General features: G+C 48.2%; 1 protein-coding gene across 3 annotated transcripts in view; it reads left to right on the top strand.

The window, feature by feature from the left end:
- The window catches only part of LOC141154988 (cytochrome P450 2C8-like), a 128,653-nt gene that overhangs the window by 40,347 nt on the left and 67,503 nt on the right, over nt 1-20,803 (top strand). For 2 of the 3 annotated variants that reach the window (XM_073641576.1, XM_073641578.1), the window contains one exon: nt 11,922-12,063. The exons of the other annotated variant lie outside the window; for it this stretch is intronic. In XM_073641576.1, coding sequence (XP_073497677.1) covers nt 11,922-12,063 — 142 coding nt within the window. The remainder of the gene's footprint in view (nt 1-11,921; nt 12,064-20,803) is intronic. 3 annotated transcript variants of the gene reach the window in all.

Raw genomic sequence — 20,803 nt, 5'->3', positions numbered from 1 at the left:
GTGCCTATGCAGGTCGACCAGACCAAGATGGTCAAAACCCGTCAAGAGTTACGCGGAGCCGAGGGGAGCTGCTTCTACTGTGGCAGTAAGGAGCACCGGATCCGTTCCTGCCCGGAGAGGTCGGGAAACGCCTGTGTCTAGGATCGCTCAGAGAGGTCGTCCTAGACAAGAGTAAACCCTCTCCATCTCTGTTGCTGTCGGTCTCTATCATCTGCGGGGAGAACCGTTATTTTGAACTAGCCCAACTTTACTCTGGAGCTGCCGGAAATCTCATTTCTCAGTCCCTGGTAGAGAAATACCGCATTCCCACCAAACCTCTGGCTGTACCCTTATCTGTCGCTGCCGTGGATGGGGGCCTCTTACCACATCCCATCCAACTCATCACCGAATCCATAACTCTGCAGGTGGGAATGCTGCACTCTGAGAGCATCTTCTTTCATGTTCTGCCTGGACTCTCTCACGCCCTCTTGCTAGGCCTACCTTGGCTTCAGAAACATGCACCCGTGTTTGATTGGCAGACCGGAGAAGTCCTTCGCTGGGGACAGGACTGCCATAAGACTTGTTTAGTACCCGTCCATCCTGTCCGTCCTTCTCCTACCCCAGCCAATCTACCTGGTCTTCCGGTTCCCTATTGGTCTTATGCGGACGTCTTTAATAAAAAGGAGGCAGAGACATTACCCCCTCATAGACCATACGACTGCCCAATCGACCTGATACCCGGCGCTACTCCTCCCCGTGGGCGTATTTACCCTTTGTCTGCTGCTGAGACCCGGTCCATGTCTGAATATATTGAGGAGAATCTGGCCCGGGGATTTATCCGGAAATCTACCTCCCCGGCGGGAGCAGGCTTCTTCTTCATCAAAAAGATGGACGGCTCACTCCGTCCCTGTATAGACTATAGAGGCCTTAACCAGATCACAGTGAAGAATAAATACCCCCTTCCGCTCATTCCGGAATTATTTGACCGTCTGAGGGGGGCTAGAATCTTCACCAAGCTGGACCTCCGTGGGGCGTATAACCTGGTCCGTATCTGTCAGGGGGATGAATGGAAGACGGCATTCAACACCCGGGACGGCCACTATGAATACCTGGTAATGCCCTTCGGTCTCTGTAACGCTCCCGCAGTCTTTCAAGAGTTGGTCAATGACATATTCCGGGACCTTCTCTACTCCTGCGTAGTAGTGTACCTGGATAACATCTTGGTCTTCTCTCCGGATCTTTTCACTCACCGGAGGGATGTTCATCAGGTCCTGCTCAGGCTCAGGCAGAACCACCTCTACGCTAAATATGAGAAGTGCCTCTTTGAGCAGACCTCGCTTCCGTTTTTGGGCTACATAATCTCTCAGACAGGCCTATGAATGGATCCTGAGAAACTGTCTGCCATCCAGAAGTGGCCCCGACCAGAGGGGTTGATGGCTATTCAGCGGTTCCTGTTTGCCAACTACTACCGCCTCTTCATACCGCACTTTTCTTCCCGGACTGCCCCAATCTCTTCTCTCACCCGTAAGGGCACTAATCCCAGAGAATGTCTGCCCGAAGCAGAGGAATCCTTTCTTTCCTTAAAACAGGCTTTCTCTTCCGCCCCGGTGCTGCATCGTCCGGGCGGCAACAAACAATTCTTCCTGGAAGTTGACGCCTCCTCCTCTGGAGCCGGAGCGGTACTTACCCAAAAGTCGCCTTCCGGAAGAATGGTAACTTGCGGCTTCTTCTCCAAACTCTTCTCCCCTTCTGAGCGCAATTATTCTATAGGAGACCGAGAGTTATTGGCCATTAAGCTGGCACTGGAGGAGTGGCGTTACCTGCTCGAGGGGGCTCTTCACCCGGTAATAATTTACACGGACCACAAGAACTTGGCTTACCTCCAGAGCGCCCAGAGACTTAACCCGCGCCAAGCCCGGAGGTCCTTGTTTTTTGCCCGCTTTGATTTCGTTCTTCATTTTCGCCCAGCAGACAAAAACATCAAAGCTGACGCCTTGTCCCGGTCCTTCCTGGTGTCTGATCTAGAGGAGGAACCTAAGCACATCATTGATCCCGCCAGAGTAATGCAGGTGGCCCCCGTGAATCTAAATCGTCTCCCTCCCGGTAAGACGTTTGTAACAGTACCTGATCGGGAGAAGGTCCTACACTGGGGTCACTCGTCTAAGCTAGCTGGCCACGCCAGTCAGAAAAAGACCCTCCAGCTTATTACCCGGCATTACTGGTGGCCTACTCTGCACAAGGACGTAATAGACTTTGTTTCAGCCTGTGTGTCCTTCGCCCCCAAAACAAGGTTCCGAGACACCTGCCAGCCGGTCGCCTCCTTCCTCTTCCAGTACCTGCTGCCCCGTGGCAGCATATAGCTATGGACTTTTTAACAGATCTCCCTGTCTCTGCCGGTTGTTCGGTCATTTGGGTGGTCGCTGACCGCTTTTCCAAGATGGCTCACTTCATTCCCCTGCCGGGCCTCCCGTCTGTACCCGAGCTGGCTAAAGACTTTATCCGCCACATCTTCCGTCTCCATGGCCTGCCCCTCTACATCGTGTCGGATCGTGGGGTTCAGTTCACCTCACGCTTCTGGAGAGCCACATGTAAGCTGCTAGACGTCTCCCTGGACTTCTCCTCCGCTTACCACCCACAGTTCAATGGTCAAGTGGAGCGGATCAATCAGATCCTGACCAGTTACCTCCGGCACTTCGTTAATGCCCACCATTTGGACTGGGTGGATCTCCTACCATGGGCCGAATTCTCTTACAATAATCACGAGAGCGAATCTTCCTCCAAATCCCCGTTTTTTGTAGTCTTCGGTCAGCATCCTCGGATCCCATTTCCCGTCTCCACCTCGGTGGACAATCTGGCTGCGGAATCTCTCGTTAACGAATTTTCCTCCATTTGGGAGAGTACCCGATCCGCACTCCTTCAGTCGTCCGAGCGGATGATAAAACACGCTGACAAAAAACGCCTGGATCCTCCACAATTCCGTCCTGGAGATAAAGTCTGGCTCTCGTCCAAGTATGTCCGGCTCAAGGTTCCTTCCTACAAGTTAGGGCCTCGGTTCATCGGCCCACTGGAAGTTATCAAACAAATCAACCCGGTGGCCTATAAATTGAAACTCCCGGCCAACTTGCGGATCCCTAACTCCTTCCATGTATCTCTCCTCAAACCCGTGGTACTTAACTCTTTTTCCAAGTCAACAGGTATGCCCCCTGCTCCGGTTTCCACTGAAAACAAGTTTGAGGTAGAGAACATTCTGGCCACCAAAAGGGTAAGAGGAAAGACCTTTTTTCTAGTAGATTGGAAGGGGTTTGGTCCAGAGGAGAGAACGTGGGAGCCCCGGGAGAACATCCATGCCCCTCTCATCCTTGATAAATTTCTGTCTGGCCTAAAAAATGGGGGGCCTAAAGGGGGGGTACTGTAGCATCGGCGTCCCTGCCTCCTGCTAGGCAGGGACGCCGTTCCCCTCACCTCTCCGCTCCGTGCCCGGCGTCTTCCTCCCGCTCTGCTGGCAGCGCGCGCTGCTTCCCGGCCACTGTGCTTAGGGCGCGCGCGCTCCCCCTCTCTTAAAGGGGCCGCGCGCGCCGTCCTAAGGAATCCCCGGGCAATGGCCGGAGGACCTCACCATATATAAGGCACCTCCTCCAAAATGGAGGTGCCCGAGCAATGTTGTTGCATAGCCTATCACACTGCTTCAGCCCTCAGGTCCCGTTACCAGATACCTGCCAGTTACCTGCCAGCTACCTGCCAGATTCCTGCTTGATACCTGCCTGATACTAGTCTATCTGCTTATGACTCGCCCCCTGGGCCGTGGGGCACTCGGATCCGGGCAATAGGGAAATGGTGGGGGGTAGTAGTGGCAACCCGGTTCCGTGGCTCAGGGTGGTCAGGCCAGTGGTAGTCCGTTATGTGCTGATGTTTATGTCCGACTACGCCACCCGTGGATTGCGGTTATTAGGAACCGCCGCTGCATGCAGACCGCTGGGGCTGATGAGGTGTGCAGCTAGGGTAGTGTGACTCCCCACGGGAAGAGTGCGGCCCCAGGGCAGTATAGTAGATGGTGGGAGTGATGGTAGTGAGAGTCCCAGTGCTGGTAGTGCTGGAGGAGCAAGGAGCACACAGACAACAGGTTGCAGTCCAGGGTCTTTACTAGAACAGGTAAACTGACCCACAAACAGTCCCAGCTGGGAGGGGACCTGGATGTCTGAGAGCAACGGGGAAATTGGCCCTGGTCAGGGTGAGGGTGTAGGCCTACCGTGCTTTCTGCGCTCCTTCTGGCTATCTCCTTGTTATAGGGTAACAGCCCACATTTCCGAGCTTTCCGTGTACTCTCGCCTGTATGGCCTGCGACGTGGGTTCCTTTCTGCTCCCAGCCTTGTACGGCTTTACTGGTCCCTTCGGTTGTGGCAGGGCCTCCAGGCTTCTTAGGCCAAGGAATGTACAGTCCCTTGCGGACTGGTTCTCTGCTGGGGGATGTGGAATCCTTCCAGCCTCAGACACCAAAGTCTGGTAAAATTAAGTCTTTTCTCTGCCAAGACAGGCTCTCTTCGCCTCTTGTCTCTGGCTTGTGGCTCTCCTACTGCCACACTTCCTCTTAGGTGCAACACAACTTTCTGTCCCTGCTCCACTCTGGGACACGTCTCAGTGCTGAGACAGGCAATCCAGTTCTCCCTAACCCTGCCCCCAGTACCAGCTTTTATAGGGGCAGTCAGCTCCCCCTACTGGCCTGAGACAGGAGGCATTGCATGCTAATGTTCCCCTGACTAGAGAGCCTCCCCCTTGCTCTCAGACACAGCTTTAATTACACTTGTGGCATCCAGGCCAGGGTGACACACTTACATTCTTGCGGTCCGACAGTCTGCCTACCAGCCCTGCCAGTCTGTCTATGGATCTGTCTGCCCGCTCACCTGGGAGCGGTCACCTGCTATCTGCCTGCTAGCCTACCTGGAGGCTTTGCCGTCACGTGCTGTGACCACCTGCCTGTCCAGAGACTCTTGCCCGCTCACCTGGGAGCGTCCACCTGCTACCTGCCTGCTAGCCAACCTGGAGGCTTAGCCGTCACTTGCTGTGACCACCCGCCTGTCCTGAGACTCTTGCCCGCTCACCTGGGAGCGTCCACCTGCTACCTGCCTGCTAGCCTACCTGGAGGCTTAGCCGTCACTTGCCGTGACCACCCACCTGTCAACAGACTGTCCCCGTCACTTGCCATGACCTCCTGCCCTTCTACCCAGAGACTGTCCCCGTCACTTGCCGTGACCTCCTGCCCTTCTACCCAGAGACTGTCCCCGTCACTTGCCGTGACCTCCTGCCCTTCTACCCAGAGACTGTCCCCGTCACTTGCCGTGACTACCTGCCCACCTTCCCTGGGAGCCACCCGCTTCCTTACAAGGACTGCCCCTTTGTATAGTTGCTCAGAGGTTCCACCTCCCAGACCCGTTACACTCATCTTCCTCCTCATCACCCAATGTTCTCTCAGAATATTGGCTGGGCTGGGTAGTATCATCTATTGGGAAATCTGGCTCCATACCAACATGCTGAGCACTCAAATCTTCCTCTTTGAAATCATGCAGTCATTGTTTCAAGAGACACAGCAGCGGGATGGTTACGCTGATAATAGACTGATCACCGCTCACGAGGTTGGTGCAGTACTCAAAATTTTCAAGAAGCTCACAAATGTCAGTTATCCACACCCACTCAACAGTTGTTATGTGTGATGGCTGACTCTCAGTCTGATGGGCATGTTGAAGCTGGTATTCAGCTACTGCCCTCTGCTGTTCACTAATCCTCGCGAACATATGATAGGTTGAGTTCCACTGCGTGGGCAGGTCGCAAACGAGTCGCTAACTTGGCAAATTAAATTGCTTTTGCAGCGCTGTAAGAGCAGCCAGCAAAAAGGGTAGAGTGATGGCGGAAATGGGGGCTAATACGGCGCACCTTCTCAAGTAGGTACGGCAAGTCACGGTAAGTTTTCAGAAATTTCTGAACAACTAGGTTCAGCACGTGAGCCATGCATGGCACATGTACCAACTTGGTGACCGTTAAAGCTGCCACCAGGTTATGCCCATTATCGCAGATGACCATACCGGGTTGAACATGCAGGGGGGGAGAGCCACTGATTGGTCTGTTGTTTTAAAGCTTGCCACAGCTCTGCTGCAGTGTGTGCTTTCTGGCCTAACCAGAACAGCTTCAGCAGAGCGTGTTGTCCCTTTACCAATGCACTGCTGCACAGATCCCAGCTTGGCAGTGATGGGGAGGGTAATTCAGCAGAGGATGAGGAGCAGGAGGAGAGGAGAGAGGAAGTGGAATATGAAGAGGCTGAAACCCTGACAGAAGTTGGCCCGCTATTCTTGGCGTGGGTAGGATGTGTGATGTTCCATTTTGCGCCTTTTTCCCACCCTCCACCAAGTTCACCCAGTGTGCCGTGACAGAAATGTATCATCCCTCTCCACAACAACTTGTACACTTTTCTGTTGTTAGATGGACCTTCCCGGTGAGAAGCACGGTTCAGATTGCTTAACACGTGCTTGTGTAATGCAGTGACGGCACACCGGTCAAAATAGTAGCGGCTGGAAACACTGTATCGTGGGGCAGCCACAGCTAAGAGATCACGAAAAGACTGTGTTCCTGCAAGCCTAAACGGCAACATCTCCACAGCTAGCAATTTGGCAATGTGCGAGTTTAGTATTTGAGCCTGTGGGTGCATGGTTGGGTATTTACACTTCCTTTCCAAGCTTTTAGGCTGTGACAATTGAACGCTTTGCTGGGACAAGGAATTGGATGTGGTTGATGTTTGTTGTATGTGAGCAACCACAGCTTGTGGGCAGGAGGTATGTGAGCCTGCTTCTGGAACAGCAGATTCTGAAGGACATAACCCAGGCGACATGGCATTGGTTTGACCCGCAGATGCAAATTTGGTACCCTGGTGTTCCGTTCACCTACTGGGGTGCTTGGCTGCCATGTGATTTCGTATACTGGTGGTGCTCAGGTTGCCTTTGCCTTGGCCTTTACTCAAATTGGTATGGCAGATGTTATAGACTACAATGTTTTTCTCTGAAGAACTTTCATAAAAAAAATTCCACACAGCAGCTGAATGCCCCCTTGCCCTGACTTGGTGCACAGCGGGGGTCTTCTTGGGAACAGTTGACCCAGTTCTCACTCTAGGCAAACCACAACCCCTTGGTGCCTGTGCTGGTGCTACATATCTATCTTCCTCTGTGTTGCTCTCATGGCTATGTGTGCCAACGGTCCAGATAGGATCAGTGGACCACCTCATCTTCCATCTCATTCACCTTCCCAGTTGACATTGTAGGCTGACCTGATGGCAACTGTGTCTCATCATCAGCAGCCTCCACCTCTGGAGACAGTAAATGACGTTCCTCCAAGTGGCTTTCTTCTGGCTGCAGGTCCCCAAATACTTGAGCATCAATGCACGCCATCTCCTCTTGTTCCTCTCCAATGCTGCATGGTGATAGGCCAGAGCCAACCAAAGGATACGTACCAAACAGACCCTCGGAGTGGCCAAGCTTAGGGTCATATGTCTCCTGTGACTGATAATGGAGGAAGGAGAACCAGCTTCAGGTTTGAATGGGCGCCTCCTTTGTATCCACAGTAGACTGTGTAGTCGTGGAAGATTTGTTGCTGCTTGACAAATGCGTAGAGGCCTTGTCAGATATCCAAGACAGAATCTGCTCTCGCTCTTCTGGCTTCCACACACGTTTACATTCCAGACCTGGAAATTTTTCCAGAAACATAGTGGATGCATCAAGCTTCTTCTGACCTGACACAGACTGAGTGCCTTCTCACTCACCACTGACAACACCACGTCCCTTAACAACAGGCTTTTTGGGCATTTTGGGTTTTGTTGACAGATTTTCAGATGTTGATGAAACAAGTCAAGCTAGCTGTCAATAGTGAGTCAACCATGACTCAGCCCATAGGGCTAATTTTTACAAACCCTATGCACATTGTGCAGTGGACAAATCTGGAATGTACAGTTGTCCTAACAAACTAATATTTGTTATTGGAGGCCCTTGTCACAGGTTGTGCCACATTGTGACTGAGATAGCAGATATATATTCAATAGAAATGTACGGTCAGTCACCCTATTTGGCAAAAAAACATGCCTGGCTTGTGCCACATTGTGACTCAGATTGGCGATACATATTCAATAGAAATTTACACTGACTGTTGATGACCGACTGATGGCCCTCTGAAAACTTTAATTGAGGGCCACAACTACTACAGTACTCCATCGTAGATGATGTTTGTCAAGGGAGGCCCTTCTCATGGAATCTTCCTGCGCCTATGACACAGCCCCCAGGAGTAATTTTTGGAAATACAATGCACATTCTGCACTGGACCAAGTAGTACATTATCAAAAAGTCTTCTCTTCCTATATAATCAGTGGAATATTGACAATCAAAATCTCTGAGCCATTTGGAGAAGCTTCTCCAACCCATCCTGGAGGGGGGCACCATATATCCTTTGTCCATTGACTTGCACAAGTGATATATTTGAGCTCGTCATCCAGTTGACTAGTGCAGCTTTATTTTTCCGGTTCACAGAGTTCAGTCATACTTGAGGATAGCAGGCCGCACTCACTGCTACCTTCTAGTACTCCATGTCTCTTGGCCTTTTTCTCTGTAGTCTCTGCCCTTAAATGAGTTAAATAATAGCGTGAGGGCCCTACAATATGAATAAGTGAGGGCACTCTCAAATGTACACAAGAGGCACCTCCAAAATTTCTAGAGGAGGGCTCTCACAAAACTCAGCATTCCTGCCTACTGCAGGGACTCTGAACATTTGAATTTAGGGCCGCAGTATCACATGGTGGTGGAGGAGGAGGAGGAGGAGGAGGGTCAAGCCCAATGCTACAATGGCCACATTGTAAACTGCTATGGAATATGTATTCCACTATCTGAGTGTGAATGATGGAGGGACCACCCAAATGTCTAAGTAACAGCTGTCCCTTCAAAACACATGTTTCAGAGCCAAGTGAGGCCTCTCAGGTCAAAGATCAACATAACTACTGGTGCGTTCTAGCTGTGCTTGTAAAGTACTGGGGAATAGCGAACTAAAAATGATGTATGACACAGGGACCTACAAAATGTATAAGTCAGGGCCTTCCCAAGTGTAAAAGGCAAAAAAAAAGCCACAACAGTATGTGTGAACAAACGCTCAAAGGAAAATATTTTTAGAGTTTCTCTGGTTTATTTAGCCTTATTATTATTATTATTTATTATTATAGCGCCATTTATTCCATGGCGCTTTACATGTGATAGGGATATACATAACAAAAGCATTTACATAATCTTAACAAAACGAGTCAGCGACTGGTACAGGAGGAGCGAGGACCCTGCCCGCGAGGGCTCACAGTCTACAAGGGATGGGTGAGGATACATTAGGTGAGGGTAGAGCTGGTCGTGCAGTGGTGTTTATTGCAGGTTGTAGGCTTGTCGGAAGAGGTGGGTCTTCAGGTTCCTTTTGAAGGTTTCCACGGTCGGCGAGAGTCTGATATGTTGGGGTAGAGAGTTCCAGAGTAGGGGGGAAGCACGGGAGAAATCTTGTATACGATTGTGGGAGGAGGAGATATGAGGGGAGTAGAGAAGGAGATCTTGTGAGAATCGGAGGTTGCGTGCAGGTAAGTACCGGGAGACTAGGTCACAGATGTATGGGGGAGACAGGTTGTGGATGGCTTTGTATGCCATGGTTAGGGTTTTGAACTGAATTCTCTGGGCAATGGGGAGCCAGTGAAGGGATTGACAGAGAGGAGAGGCCGGGGAATAGCGGGGGGACAGGTGGATTAGTCGAGCAGCAGAGTTTAGGATAGATTGGAGAGGTGCAAGAGTGTTGGAAGGGAGGCCACGGAGCAGGAGGTTGCAGTAGTCGAGGCGGGATATGATGAGGGCATGCACTAGTGTTTTTGCAGAGTCTTTGCTGAGGAATGCACGGATCCGGGAGATGTTTTTGAGTTGGAGTCGGCAGGAGGTGGAAAGGGCTTGGATATGTGGCTTGAAGGAGAGATCAGAGTCCAGCGTTACCCCAAGGCAGCGAGCTTGTGGGACTGGGGAGAGTGAACAGCCATTGACGTTGATGGATAGGTCAGATGGGGGATGTGAATGAAAGGGTGGAAAGATGATGAACTCTGTTTTATCCATGTTGAGTTTTAGAAATCTGTCGGAGAAGAAGGATGAGATGGCGGACAGACATTGTGGGATTCTGGTTAGTAGGGAGGAGATATCGGATCCAGAGAGGTAGATCTGTGTGTCGTCAGCATAGAGGTGATACTGAAAGCCGTGAGACTCTATGAGCTGTCCCAGGCCGAAGGTGTAGATGGAGAAGAGCAGAGGTCCTAGAACTGAACCTTGGGGGACACCGACAGATAGGGGGCGAGATGAGGAGGTGGTGCGTGAGTGAGAGACGCTGAATGTCCTGTCTGTTAAGTATGAGGAGATCCAAGATAGAGCCAAGTCCGTGATGCCAAGAGATGAGAGAATCTGGAGTAAGAGGGAATGGTCCACTGTGTCAAAGGCAGATGACAGGTCCAGAAGGAGGAGGATGGAGTAGTGTTGCTTGGATTTGGCATTTAGTAGGTCGTTGGTGACTTTGGTCAGGGCAGTTTCAGTCGAGTGATGCGGTCGGAAGCCAGATTGTAGACGGTCGAAGAGGGAGCAGGAGGAGAGGTGGGAGGACAGTTCAAGGTGGACATGTTGTTCTAGAAGTTTTGAGGCAAAGGGGAGGAGTGATATGGGGTGGTAGCTAGTCAGAGAGGAAGGGTCAAGGGAGGGCTTTTTGAGGATGTGTGTGATTGCGGCATGTTTGAAACATGAGGGGAAGACTCCGGTTGTTAGTGATAGATTGAAGAGGTGGGTTAGGGTTGGGATGAAGACTGTGGTGAGGTTAGTGATGAGGTGGGATGGGATTGGGTCAAGTTCGCAGGTGGTGAGGTGTGATTTGGAGAGTAAAGAGGAGACTTGACCTTCTGTAATGGTGGAGAAGTGGGGTTTGGAGGAGGAGGGTTGAGTAGATATGAGGAGGGGTTGTGTGGACTTTAGGCCAAAGTTTTGTCTGATGGTGTCAATCTTCTGTTTGAAGAATGAGGCAAAGTCGTCGGCTGAGATGAGAGAAGAGGGAGGAGGTGCTGGGGGACGAAGGAGAGAGTTGAAAGTGTTAAATAACTGTTTAGGGTTGTGAGATAGGGAGGATATGAGAGATGAGAAGTAGGTTTGTTTTGCTGTAGTGAGTGCAGACTTGAAATTAGTGAGGGATTGCTTGAATGCGATGAAGTGCTCGATGGAGTGAGACCTTTTCCATCTCCGCTCCGCAACCCTGGAGGCCCGGCGCAGTTCTTTGGTAAGTTTAGTGTGCCAGGGTTGCCTGTTGAATGTGCGAGGTGTGGTGTATGTGAGAGGGGCGATTGAGTCTAGAGCTGAAGCTATTGAGCCTTATATACAAGTGATTGTGCAGGAAAAACTGTTTCTTGGTTTCTTGGCCTGTTAAATGCAATTTAGGTTAGGTTTGATAGTTGGTCTTGTGTGTCTTTAAAAGTGGCGTAATACTGCTAAAAACTTATTCCCAGAAACCATATGTGAGTCAGAAATGCATGCAGGCACATTCTCCAGGCTCTTCCCATTCTATTTCTTCACTTTCCAATCCATTTCAACTTTTTCCTCAGGCCCCCAGAACCCTTTGTAGGGTCCAGCAAAAAATTACTCACATTTCCCATTGACTTACATTGTACTCGCTATTCGGAACGAATACGCGATTATTACAAAGTACTCATTACGAGAATAGCAATTACAAATATTACTGTACTCGCTCATCGCTCATCACTAATTCTGACCAAAGTATATTTCAGGAGATTTGTTCATCCTTCATATGAATAACTAAATAGACCTCACTTTTAACTCTTCAATTTTTCTAGATTTGCATATTTATATATTTACTTTCAGGGAAGCTTGGTGTTCCCAGTCCTGACTTCTGTTTTGAAAGACCCCAAACACTTCAAAAACCCTGAGGAGTTTGATCCTGGACGCTTTCTTAATGAGAAAGGCTGCATTAAGAAGAGTGATGCCCTTATGCCATTTTCTACAGGTAAGAGGTTATTACGCGATTTTGATCTGGGAATGGTGAATTTAAGCTTCACTATATGAAAATATTTTGATATGATTGGTTGACATAGACTGGAATAAGGAAGGAAGACCAAAACATATTACACAATAGGATTTAGAATTGAATTGTCTGTGTATGTTTTTTAAACCCATTGAATTAATAAACAGTTTATTTAAATTATCACATAAAACAGTTTAAGACACGACTTAAAGGTCTTTTTGGACTGAGAAATGTGAAGCATCTCACAAAAGGTCTGAGCTATTGTCCATGGTAGAAAGGTGCTAACTAGTGATGAGCGAACTTGTTCGCCACTGCTCGGTACTCGCCCAAGCATCACTGTGCTCGACAAGCTTGGTGCTCGACGAGTATTTCCGGGTTTCTCTGGTGGGCACTCGGGTCCCCTCCCTTCATGTTTGGTGCTCTTTAGAGAGCCAATGAACATGCAGGGATTGCCTGCCATGCACTGTAATGCCGTAGCCATGTTGGTTGTGGGCATTACTGTGATTGGCTGGCCAGACAGCATCATCAGGTGTATATAAAAACGGGTGCCGCCATGCTCGTCACAGTCAACTCCGGAATCAGAAAGAGTAGGGAGAGCTGCTGCTCCATCAGGAAGAGATTTGCCTAGTTAGAATTAGTATACATATTCCACAACATATATCTATAATATCCATCTGAACTAACAGTCCTTCTGAGGACTAATACAATTGCATATAATCAGTGCTAGGCAGGCAGGCAGTGTATGTGGCAAATTGCAGGGTATGATACTGCACAAGAGGGTCCATTGAATGTCCTGTCTTCTGCTGCTGTAATAATTATAGATATTTCTAGACATAGCCCCAGATTTCAGGGGCCAGGGCAATTATTTTTAATCTTCATCCTGGTTATTTTCTTAAAAAGCAATCTAGAGTACACCATTTTTCTGCTCCATTTGCTTGTTCTCACTGCATAATAAAGACAGATCTGTTCCATATTTCAGCGATAAAGATCCAGAAATTTGAACTGAATGTGGAAAATATTGGCATCCTTTTCCATTCTGTTGCAGTGTGTCGGTGAAGCTATTCACACTACGTCTCCGTGTAGAGTCATATTAGTAAATTACAGGCCTACAATTTAAAGCCATGGTTCTCTGTCAGACACATTACCTATAAGACTGTTCAAAAATCATACATTTCTTCCATTTTCATTCCATTGCAATGTGTTGGTGAAGCTATTCACACTACGTCTCCGTGTAGAATAATATTAGTAAATTACAGGCCAGCTATTTAAAATTGTGGTTCATTGTCAGACGTATCACAAATAACTGCGTTCCAAAATCAGCCATTTCTTGTGAATGTGGAAAATATTATCCTCCTTTTAAAATGGGCAAGGTGTGTGACAAGGGATGGGGAAGTGGACGTGATGGTGCATGCAGAGGCCGAGGACCTAGCCATGGGTAGGTGAAATTGTGCCACAACAAACACCCACATCTTGTAGCTCGACCTTTCTGTCCCAATTACTAGGGGACTGCAGAACACCACTCATGAACACAGATCAGTGTCAAAATGTTATTGGTTGGATAGCAGATAAAGATAATGCTTCCAGTCACGTTGCCATCACCACCCCCACCCTGTCTTCCACACTGTCAAGTCTCAGTAGCCGTAAGTATGGACCTCATATTCCTCACTCTGATTCTCCTTCCTCCCACCATGCCGCGTGCCTGGAGACAACTGATCCCACACTTTGACACTCAGAAGAGCTGTTCACTTTTCCATTTGTAGATTCGGTCCTCTCTCCCGGCCAGCTTCAAGCGAGTAAAGAGGAGAACACATGTAGCGATGCCCAAATATTGGAGCAGCCATGTTCACATGAAGGTGACAGTGGTAAAGTGCAACTACTATCTCAGGAGGTGGATGATGATGATGAGACACAATTGCCAGAAAGTCAGGAGAAGACCAGGGTGTGGAAGTGGAAGACGAGGTGGTGAATGATATAGTAACTGATTCAATCTGGCAGGGGGACATACAGAGCGAGAACAGCAGCACACAGGGGGAGGGAGGCATAGAACTAAAACAGGCAGGAAGAAACAGTGTGGTGGCTACAGACACAAGGCAGGAAAGCGTTCCTCATAATGCCAACACGACGGAAGTTGCCAGTACAAATGTTATGTCTCATCTAGTATGTTTTTTTTTATAGACTCAGCAGATAACCCCAAAAAGGCCATTTGCACCACCTGCCAGGCCAGCATCAGCAGTGGTAGCAAAACTAGCAGCCTGACCACCACTAGCATGATCAGGCACATGGCAGCAAAGCACCCGACTAAGTGGGCCAAACCCCAGGATCAAGCAACAATGTCTGCGGGTGACCTCACTGCTTGTTCCGCTGTTGTGTTTGCATGCCAATTCCCTGTCCATGGCGCATGCCAAAATGCCTTCCTGCACCTGTCTTTGCACACTCTCAAGTAGCACCATCAGCAAGCATGACCACGTCTTTGTCCCAGCTCAGCGCTCAGTTTCCCTACCCCAGTCCTTGGAACGCAAGCACAAATATGCAGCCAACAGGCCACACTACTAAATTCACACATTTTATGAATGCTTGCGCTCAAAATGTTTCCTTTTAGGTTCATGGAGACGGAGGCTATCCGCAACCTGATGGCGGTAGCCGTCCCTTGGCACTCGGTCCCCAGCCACCACTATTTCTCCAGGTGTGCCATCCCCGCATTACACGAGCACGTGTCCCACAATATTAGACGTGCCCTTAACAACACAGTTACTGCGAAAGTCCACCTAAACACGGACACGTGGACATGTGCTTGTGGGCAGGGACGGTACTGTTTTGATCTGCAACATGTACTAAGGAAAGAAGGGAGAATGCTGTCCCTACAGTAAGACTAAGCTGAATCCCTATGATGTAGCGGGCTGCCTGTTCCTTGCAAACAGACCCTCCGTAGTCCTTGGCTAGTCTGAACAAAGACCTAAAGCATATAGGGGAGGGGTCCCTAAAAGAACTAAGGACTGGAACAAAAATGGGACACCTCCTTAACAGAGAAGTTGTTGCAGAACACAAAAAGATAAACTGAAAAAAGGTACTAGAGGACCCAGAAGGACGAAGTGAACTGACAGAGAAAGGCACAGAAGCACCTGGATAGCAAAACAGTCAAAACACTGGAGTCCAGCACAGCCAAAAGGGCGGAACTGGAATATAAAGGCAGGTGGTCACGTGACCGCAAAACACAAGATGGAAAAAACAAACAGAAGGGTTCTAACAGGTACATCTCGCTGACTGAACACTGGGTTAACATATTGGTAGCTGGGACTCAGTTGGACCTTGGGACGGAACACGTCCTCCTAACGCCGAGGATTGCAGGCCCTGGGTCAATCAGGGTTGACCGCCCCCCGCATATTCTACAGCATCTGCACCTCCTCCTCCTCCTCTTCAGCATCCATCTCCGAAATAACTACATCAATGGCAAGCTGGAAACACTGCAGCACTGCCTCAGCCAAGGGGCAACAGGCCGTGACAAAGCTAATATGCTTAGATGACAAACCACACAACACTGAAGAGTTGTGGACAGCTCTGAAAGAGCAGGCAGATCTGTAGCTATCACCGCTGACCCTACAGCCAGGCATGGTCATGTGTGACAATGGCCGGAACCTGGTGGCAGCTCTGAGGCAAACTCACACATGTACCATACCTGGCCCATGTGCTTAACCTCGTGGTTCAGCGGTTTCACAAAACCTACCTGGATGTTATGGATCTACTTGTCAAGGTACGCCACCTGTGTGCCCATTTTAGAAAGTCAGCTACAGCTTCCACCTCCTTTGATGTGCTTTAGCAGAGTTTGCAGCTTCCGGCTCACCGACTGATCTGCAATGTCTCCACGTGTTGGAACTTTACACTGCATTACACTGTAGATGTTGTGAACGATTTGTGAGCAGAAGAGGGCAGTTGTTGACTACCAGCATCAACAAGGCAGTCGGTATTCAGTTCGGACTCCACAAATAAGACCTCAGGAGTGGACATGGATGTTAGACATATGTACCATCCTCCAAAACTTTGAGGACTCCACCAAGATGGTGAGCGGCGATGATGCCATAATTAGCATCAACATACTTCTTCTTTGTCTTCTGAAATGCTCTCTGCTCACAATTAAAGAGGATGCATTGTAGGCGGAGCACGATGAGATGGAGCAAGGAAATATACAGGGTGATTACACACAGCCCAGCCTCATCTCATCCCAATGTGGATTGTGTGACAATGAGGAAGAGGAGGAGGAGAAAGAAAAGAAGCTAGTTTCCTTTGCTATAGACGGTACTACCGGCACAACTGTCATACCGTCTGTTCAATGTGGATGGCCTGAGGACAGGGAGGAGGAGGAAGAGGAGGAGGATGAGGAGGAGAGCATGGTCAGTCGTCCTCTTGGTGATGACACGGAAGTCTTGCCTCTTTGCAGTCTGGCACACATGGCTGAGTTTGTTACCCTGCCTTTCTTGTGACCCTTGCATTGTCAAAATTTTGGGTGATAGTCATTATTGGTTGGTGACACTTCTAGACCCACACTTCAAGGAGAACTTTCTGTCTCTTAACAAGCAGAACAGGCCTAATAAAATAGGGCAGTATGAGAAGGCCCTTGTTGCGGAGTTATTTAAAAAATTCTCATCTGAAAACACTGGCGGCAGAGGGCACACTTCGTTGGACAACCAAGGAGTACAGGCAAGAGAGCCACAAACGCAATCCAGCAGAGGCAGGGGAACACAGTCAAAGTTCTGGGACAGTTTTCTCACAACCTCCCATCGCACAAGCCTTGATGCGCGGGGTACTCTACCAAAGAAGGAAAAGTTTGGGAAGATGGTGCGGGAGTACCTTACCGACTGTACCAACGTCCTCCATGATTCCTCTGTGCCTTATAATTATTGGGTATCCAAGCTGGAAACATGGTATTAACTGGCTCTCTGTGCCTTGGAGGTCCTGGCCTGCCCTAACGCTAACGTTTCGTCAGAGAGGGTTTTATTGCTGCTGGTGGAATTATAACTGATAGGCGCATCCGCCTGTCAACTGAAAATGCTGACAGGCTGACTTTTATAAAAATGAACAAGGGCTGGATTGGGCCAGACTTCTCAACACCACTGAATGATAGCAGTGTAAAATAACTCAAATACAGTGTCTTTTTTTGGGAAGTCTAATTCTATTCCCATGCACCTCAGTATTCACACCCAGACATAGCTATATGCTTTCTGATTTTGTTTATTTGCCCCTGTCCTCCTCCTTCTCCGCATTCTCATCCTCCATCACCATATGTACCATATCAAGATATATACGTTTCTTGCAAGGGGAATTGGAGTTCCTCCAAATTTTTGGCAGCCCTTGCATTCACTGCATAGGCAAACAGCAAGGGAGACCCACTTCCTAATAATGGGAACATTGTTTTCAGGAGGCCCTCTGACCTCTACGTCTCTTGCAAGTGGCATTGGAGTTCCTCCAAACTTTCAGCAGCCGTTGCATATACTGCATAGGCAAACAGTATGGGAGACGCACTTCCTAATAATGGGAACATTGTTTTCAAGAGGCCCTCTGACCTCTAAGTCTCTTGCAAGGAGCACTGGAGTTCCTCCATATTTTTGTCAGCCATTGCATTCACAGCATATTCAAAGAGTATGGTAGACCTGCTTCCTAATAATGGGAAAATTGTTTTCAGGAGGTCCTTTGACCTCTACGTCTCTTGCAAGGGGCATTGGAGTTCCTCAAAATTTTTGGCAGCCTTTGCATTCACTGCATACCCTTTAACTGTATAGCAGACCCTCTTCTTTCGAATGGGAATATGTTGTTACTGTGGCCAAGCTCTATGTGTCTTTAAATTGTTAGTGGAGTTTTTCACAAATTTTGGCAGCCCTTGCACTCACAGAATGGCCATTACCACTATAGGAGACCCGCTCCTTTATAATGGGAACATTTTTTTTACTGAGACTCTCATCCATGTCACTTCAAAGGTGTATTGGGTTGCGTCCAAAATTTTGGCAGCCCTTGCAGTCACTGCATACACAATAACAGTATAGGAGACCCACTTTTTAATAATGGTAATAACAAAGCATAGCCGGCTGATGGGTCTGTAACAATAGCGAGTGCCGACTGCTGGCCCTTTACGAATAGTAAGGGCCGCCACATGACCCTATTAAAAATAGGCTTTGTGACTTTCAGAGTCCCTCCATCATAAATGAAACAGGATGTGTCTGATGATGTGTCACACACTACATGGCCAGATAAGGTTGTAAAATGTTAAAATGACATTTCCTGGTGAATGCATTTGTCTTAAAAATCTAATGTGAAAAAAATAAATAAAATAAAAACACAGGAGGATCTTTGTTTAGTATAAAAATCAGACTCACCAATGTAACCTCAATGTAATCACATTTTTCAGCCCCTGCACCTCCTCCTCCAGTTCAGACTCCATCTCCGAAATGACCACATCAGTCACAAGCTGAAAGCACTTCAGCACTGCCTTGGCCACGCGGTAACAAGCTGTGCTGAAAATAACATGCTTAATGCTTAGGTTACAAACCGCCCACCTCTGCAGAGTTGATGAAAGCTGTAACACAGCAGCCTGATCTGTGGCTCTCACCGCTGAACATAAAGCCAGGCATGGTCATGTATAGTGATGAGCGAGCACTAAAATGCTCAGGTACTCGTTGCTCGGGTCGAGCAAATTGGAATACTCGGGTGCTTGACCCGAGCAACGAGCCCAATGTAAGTCTATGGGAAACTCGAGCATTTTTCAGGTGGCTCGCCCCGGCGGTCTGTAGAGGGCCTAAAAATTGCCCAAATCGATGGGAACAGTGCTGAAATGCCATGGGAACAGCATGGGGAAGACCCCTGGAAGCATCTCTGACTTCCAGATCACTGCTGTTAACAATGCTGTCAGAGTATTATGCCACTTTTACGGACTCACCATAAAACATACAAAAACGAAAATGGATTTTCCTGGGAAATATGTTAAGGAACATCCTTTCCAGGGTAATGACTTGTATATAAAGCAAAATAAATAACCAAAAACAAAATTGCTCCTCCACACCTTGGGCTATGTTCACACATAGCGTTTTTGATACGTTTTTTCACTTTTGCATTGCTTTCAACCGAGACAAGTGCATTCACCAGGAAATGTAATTTTAACATTTTACAAACATATCTGGCCATGTGGTGTGTGACGCGTCATAAGACACATGCATATAGTGCTGAAAAGACATGGGAACAGCATGGGGAAGACCTCTGGAAGCATCTCTGACTTTCAGGTCACTGCCTAAAATTGTGCCCATCATAAGTGATCCTTGGTGCATGTGAAGATGCCTCCCGCCATGCACCTGTCAGGGTTGGACGGACCCACCAGAGAACCGGAGACTCCTCCGGCGGGCCCTGGCTTCTCCTTCAAGAGAGTTCATAGTGCCGAGGTGAGGCCATGATGATGATAGAGGCCACCATCTGCTTAGTTTTCTGTTACTTGGAATGCAAGTGCAAGTATACAGACAGCCACCCACCTACCCACAGGCCGCAACACTATACTGCCAGATTTCAGGGCAGCTTTTTGCACTTGAAATATGGCCTATTAAGCTCGTGGAGGCAGAAGCTTTTCACAACCTCATGCCGGCAGTGGCTGGGTGTCCATACTCGGTCCCCAGCTGCCACTATATTTCCCTGTATCGCCTCTACCTTCCACAAGCACGGGTCCCACAACATTACCCGTGCCTTCCCCAGTGCACTTACTGGGAAGGACCGCCTAACCACAAACACATGGATAGGTGAATGTGGCCAGGGACGATACGGAGCCAGTCCACAACTTTTTTTGCTGACAGTTGTATTTAGCTCTGTGAAAGGACTAGCATAGAGGGAAACCCCATCTAGCCGGCATGTCATTTCTCACAGGAAGTCCTGTAATGCAGCTTGTAAGCAGAAGCAATGGTAGCCCGTCCAACATCAACTTGCCCTTGTCGGTGGTACTCTGACACACACATCTTTCTTTGTGCATTTAATTTCTTGAATACAGAGTTGGACAATGGCCTGATTTGTAATGCGGTTTGAGAAATAACATGCATAAGCATGGCCGATCCACATTAACCCCTTAAGCCCCGCGGGTGGTTTGCACGTTAATGACTGGGCCAATTTTTACAATTCTGACCACTGTCATTTTATGAGGTAATTACTCTGGAACGCTTCAACGGATCCCCCTGATTCTGAGATTGTTTTTTCGTGACATATTGTACTTCATGATTGTGGAAAAATTTCTTCGATATCACTTGCGTTTATTTGTGAAAAAAATGGAAATTTGGCGAAAATTTTGAAAATTTTGCAATTTTCAAACTTTGAATTTCTAAGCCCTGAAATCAGAGCGATATGTCACATAAAAGAGTTAATAAATAACATTTCCCACATGTCTACTTTACATCAGCACAATTTTGGAACCAAAATTTTTTTTTGTTAGGGAGCTATAAGGGTTAAAAGTTGACCAGCGATTTCTCATTTTTCCAACAAAATTTATAAAACCATTTTTTTAGGGACCACATCACATTTGAAGTCACTTGGAGAGGTCTTTATGACAGAAAATACCCAAAAGTGACACCATTCTAAAAACTGCACCCCTCAAGGTGCTCAAAACCACATTCAAGAACTTTATTAACCCTTCAGGTGCTTCACAGGAATTTTTTGACTGTGGAAGAAAAAAATGAACATTTAACTTTTTTCACAAAAATGTTACTTT

This window comes from Phyllobates terribilis, unplaced genomic scaffold (genome assembly GCF_046119375.1).
Source record: "Phyllobates terribilis strain yellow unplaced genomic scaffold, ASM4611937v1 Scaffold_7__3_contigs__length_470593459, whole genome shotgun sequence".
Taxonomy (NCBI): Eukaryota; Metazoa; Chordata; class Amphibia; order Anura; family Dendrobatidae; genus Phyllobates; species Phyllobates terribilis.
This window is presented reverse-complemented; position numbering and strand designations above follow the sequence as displayed.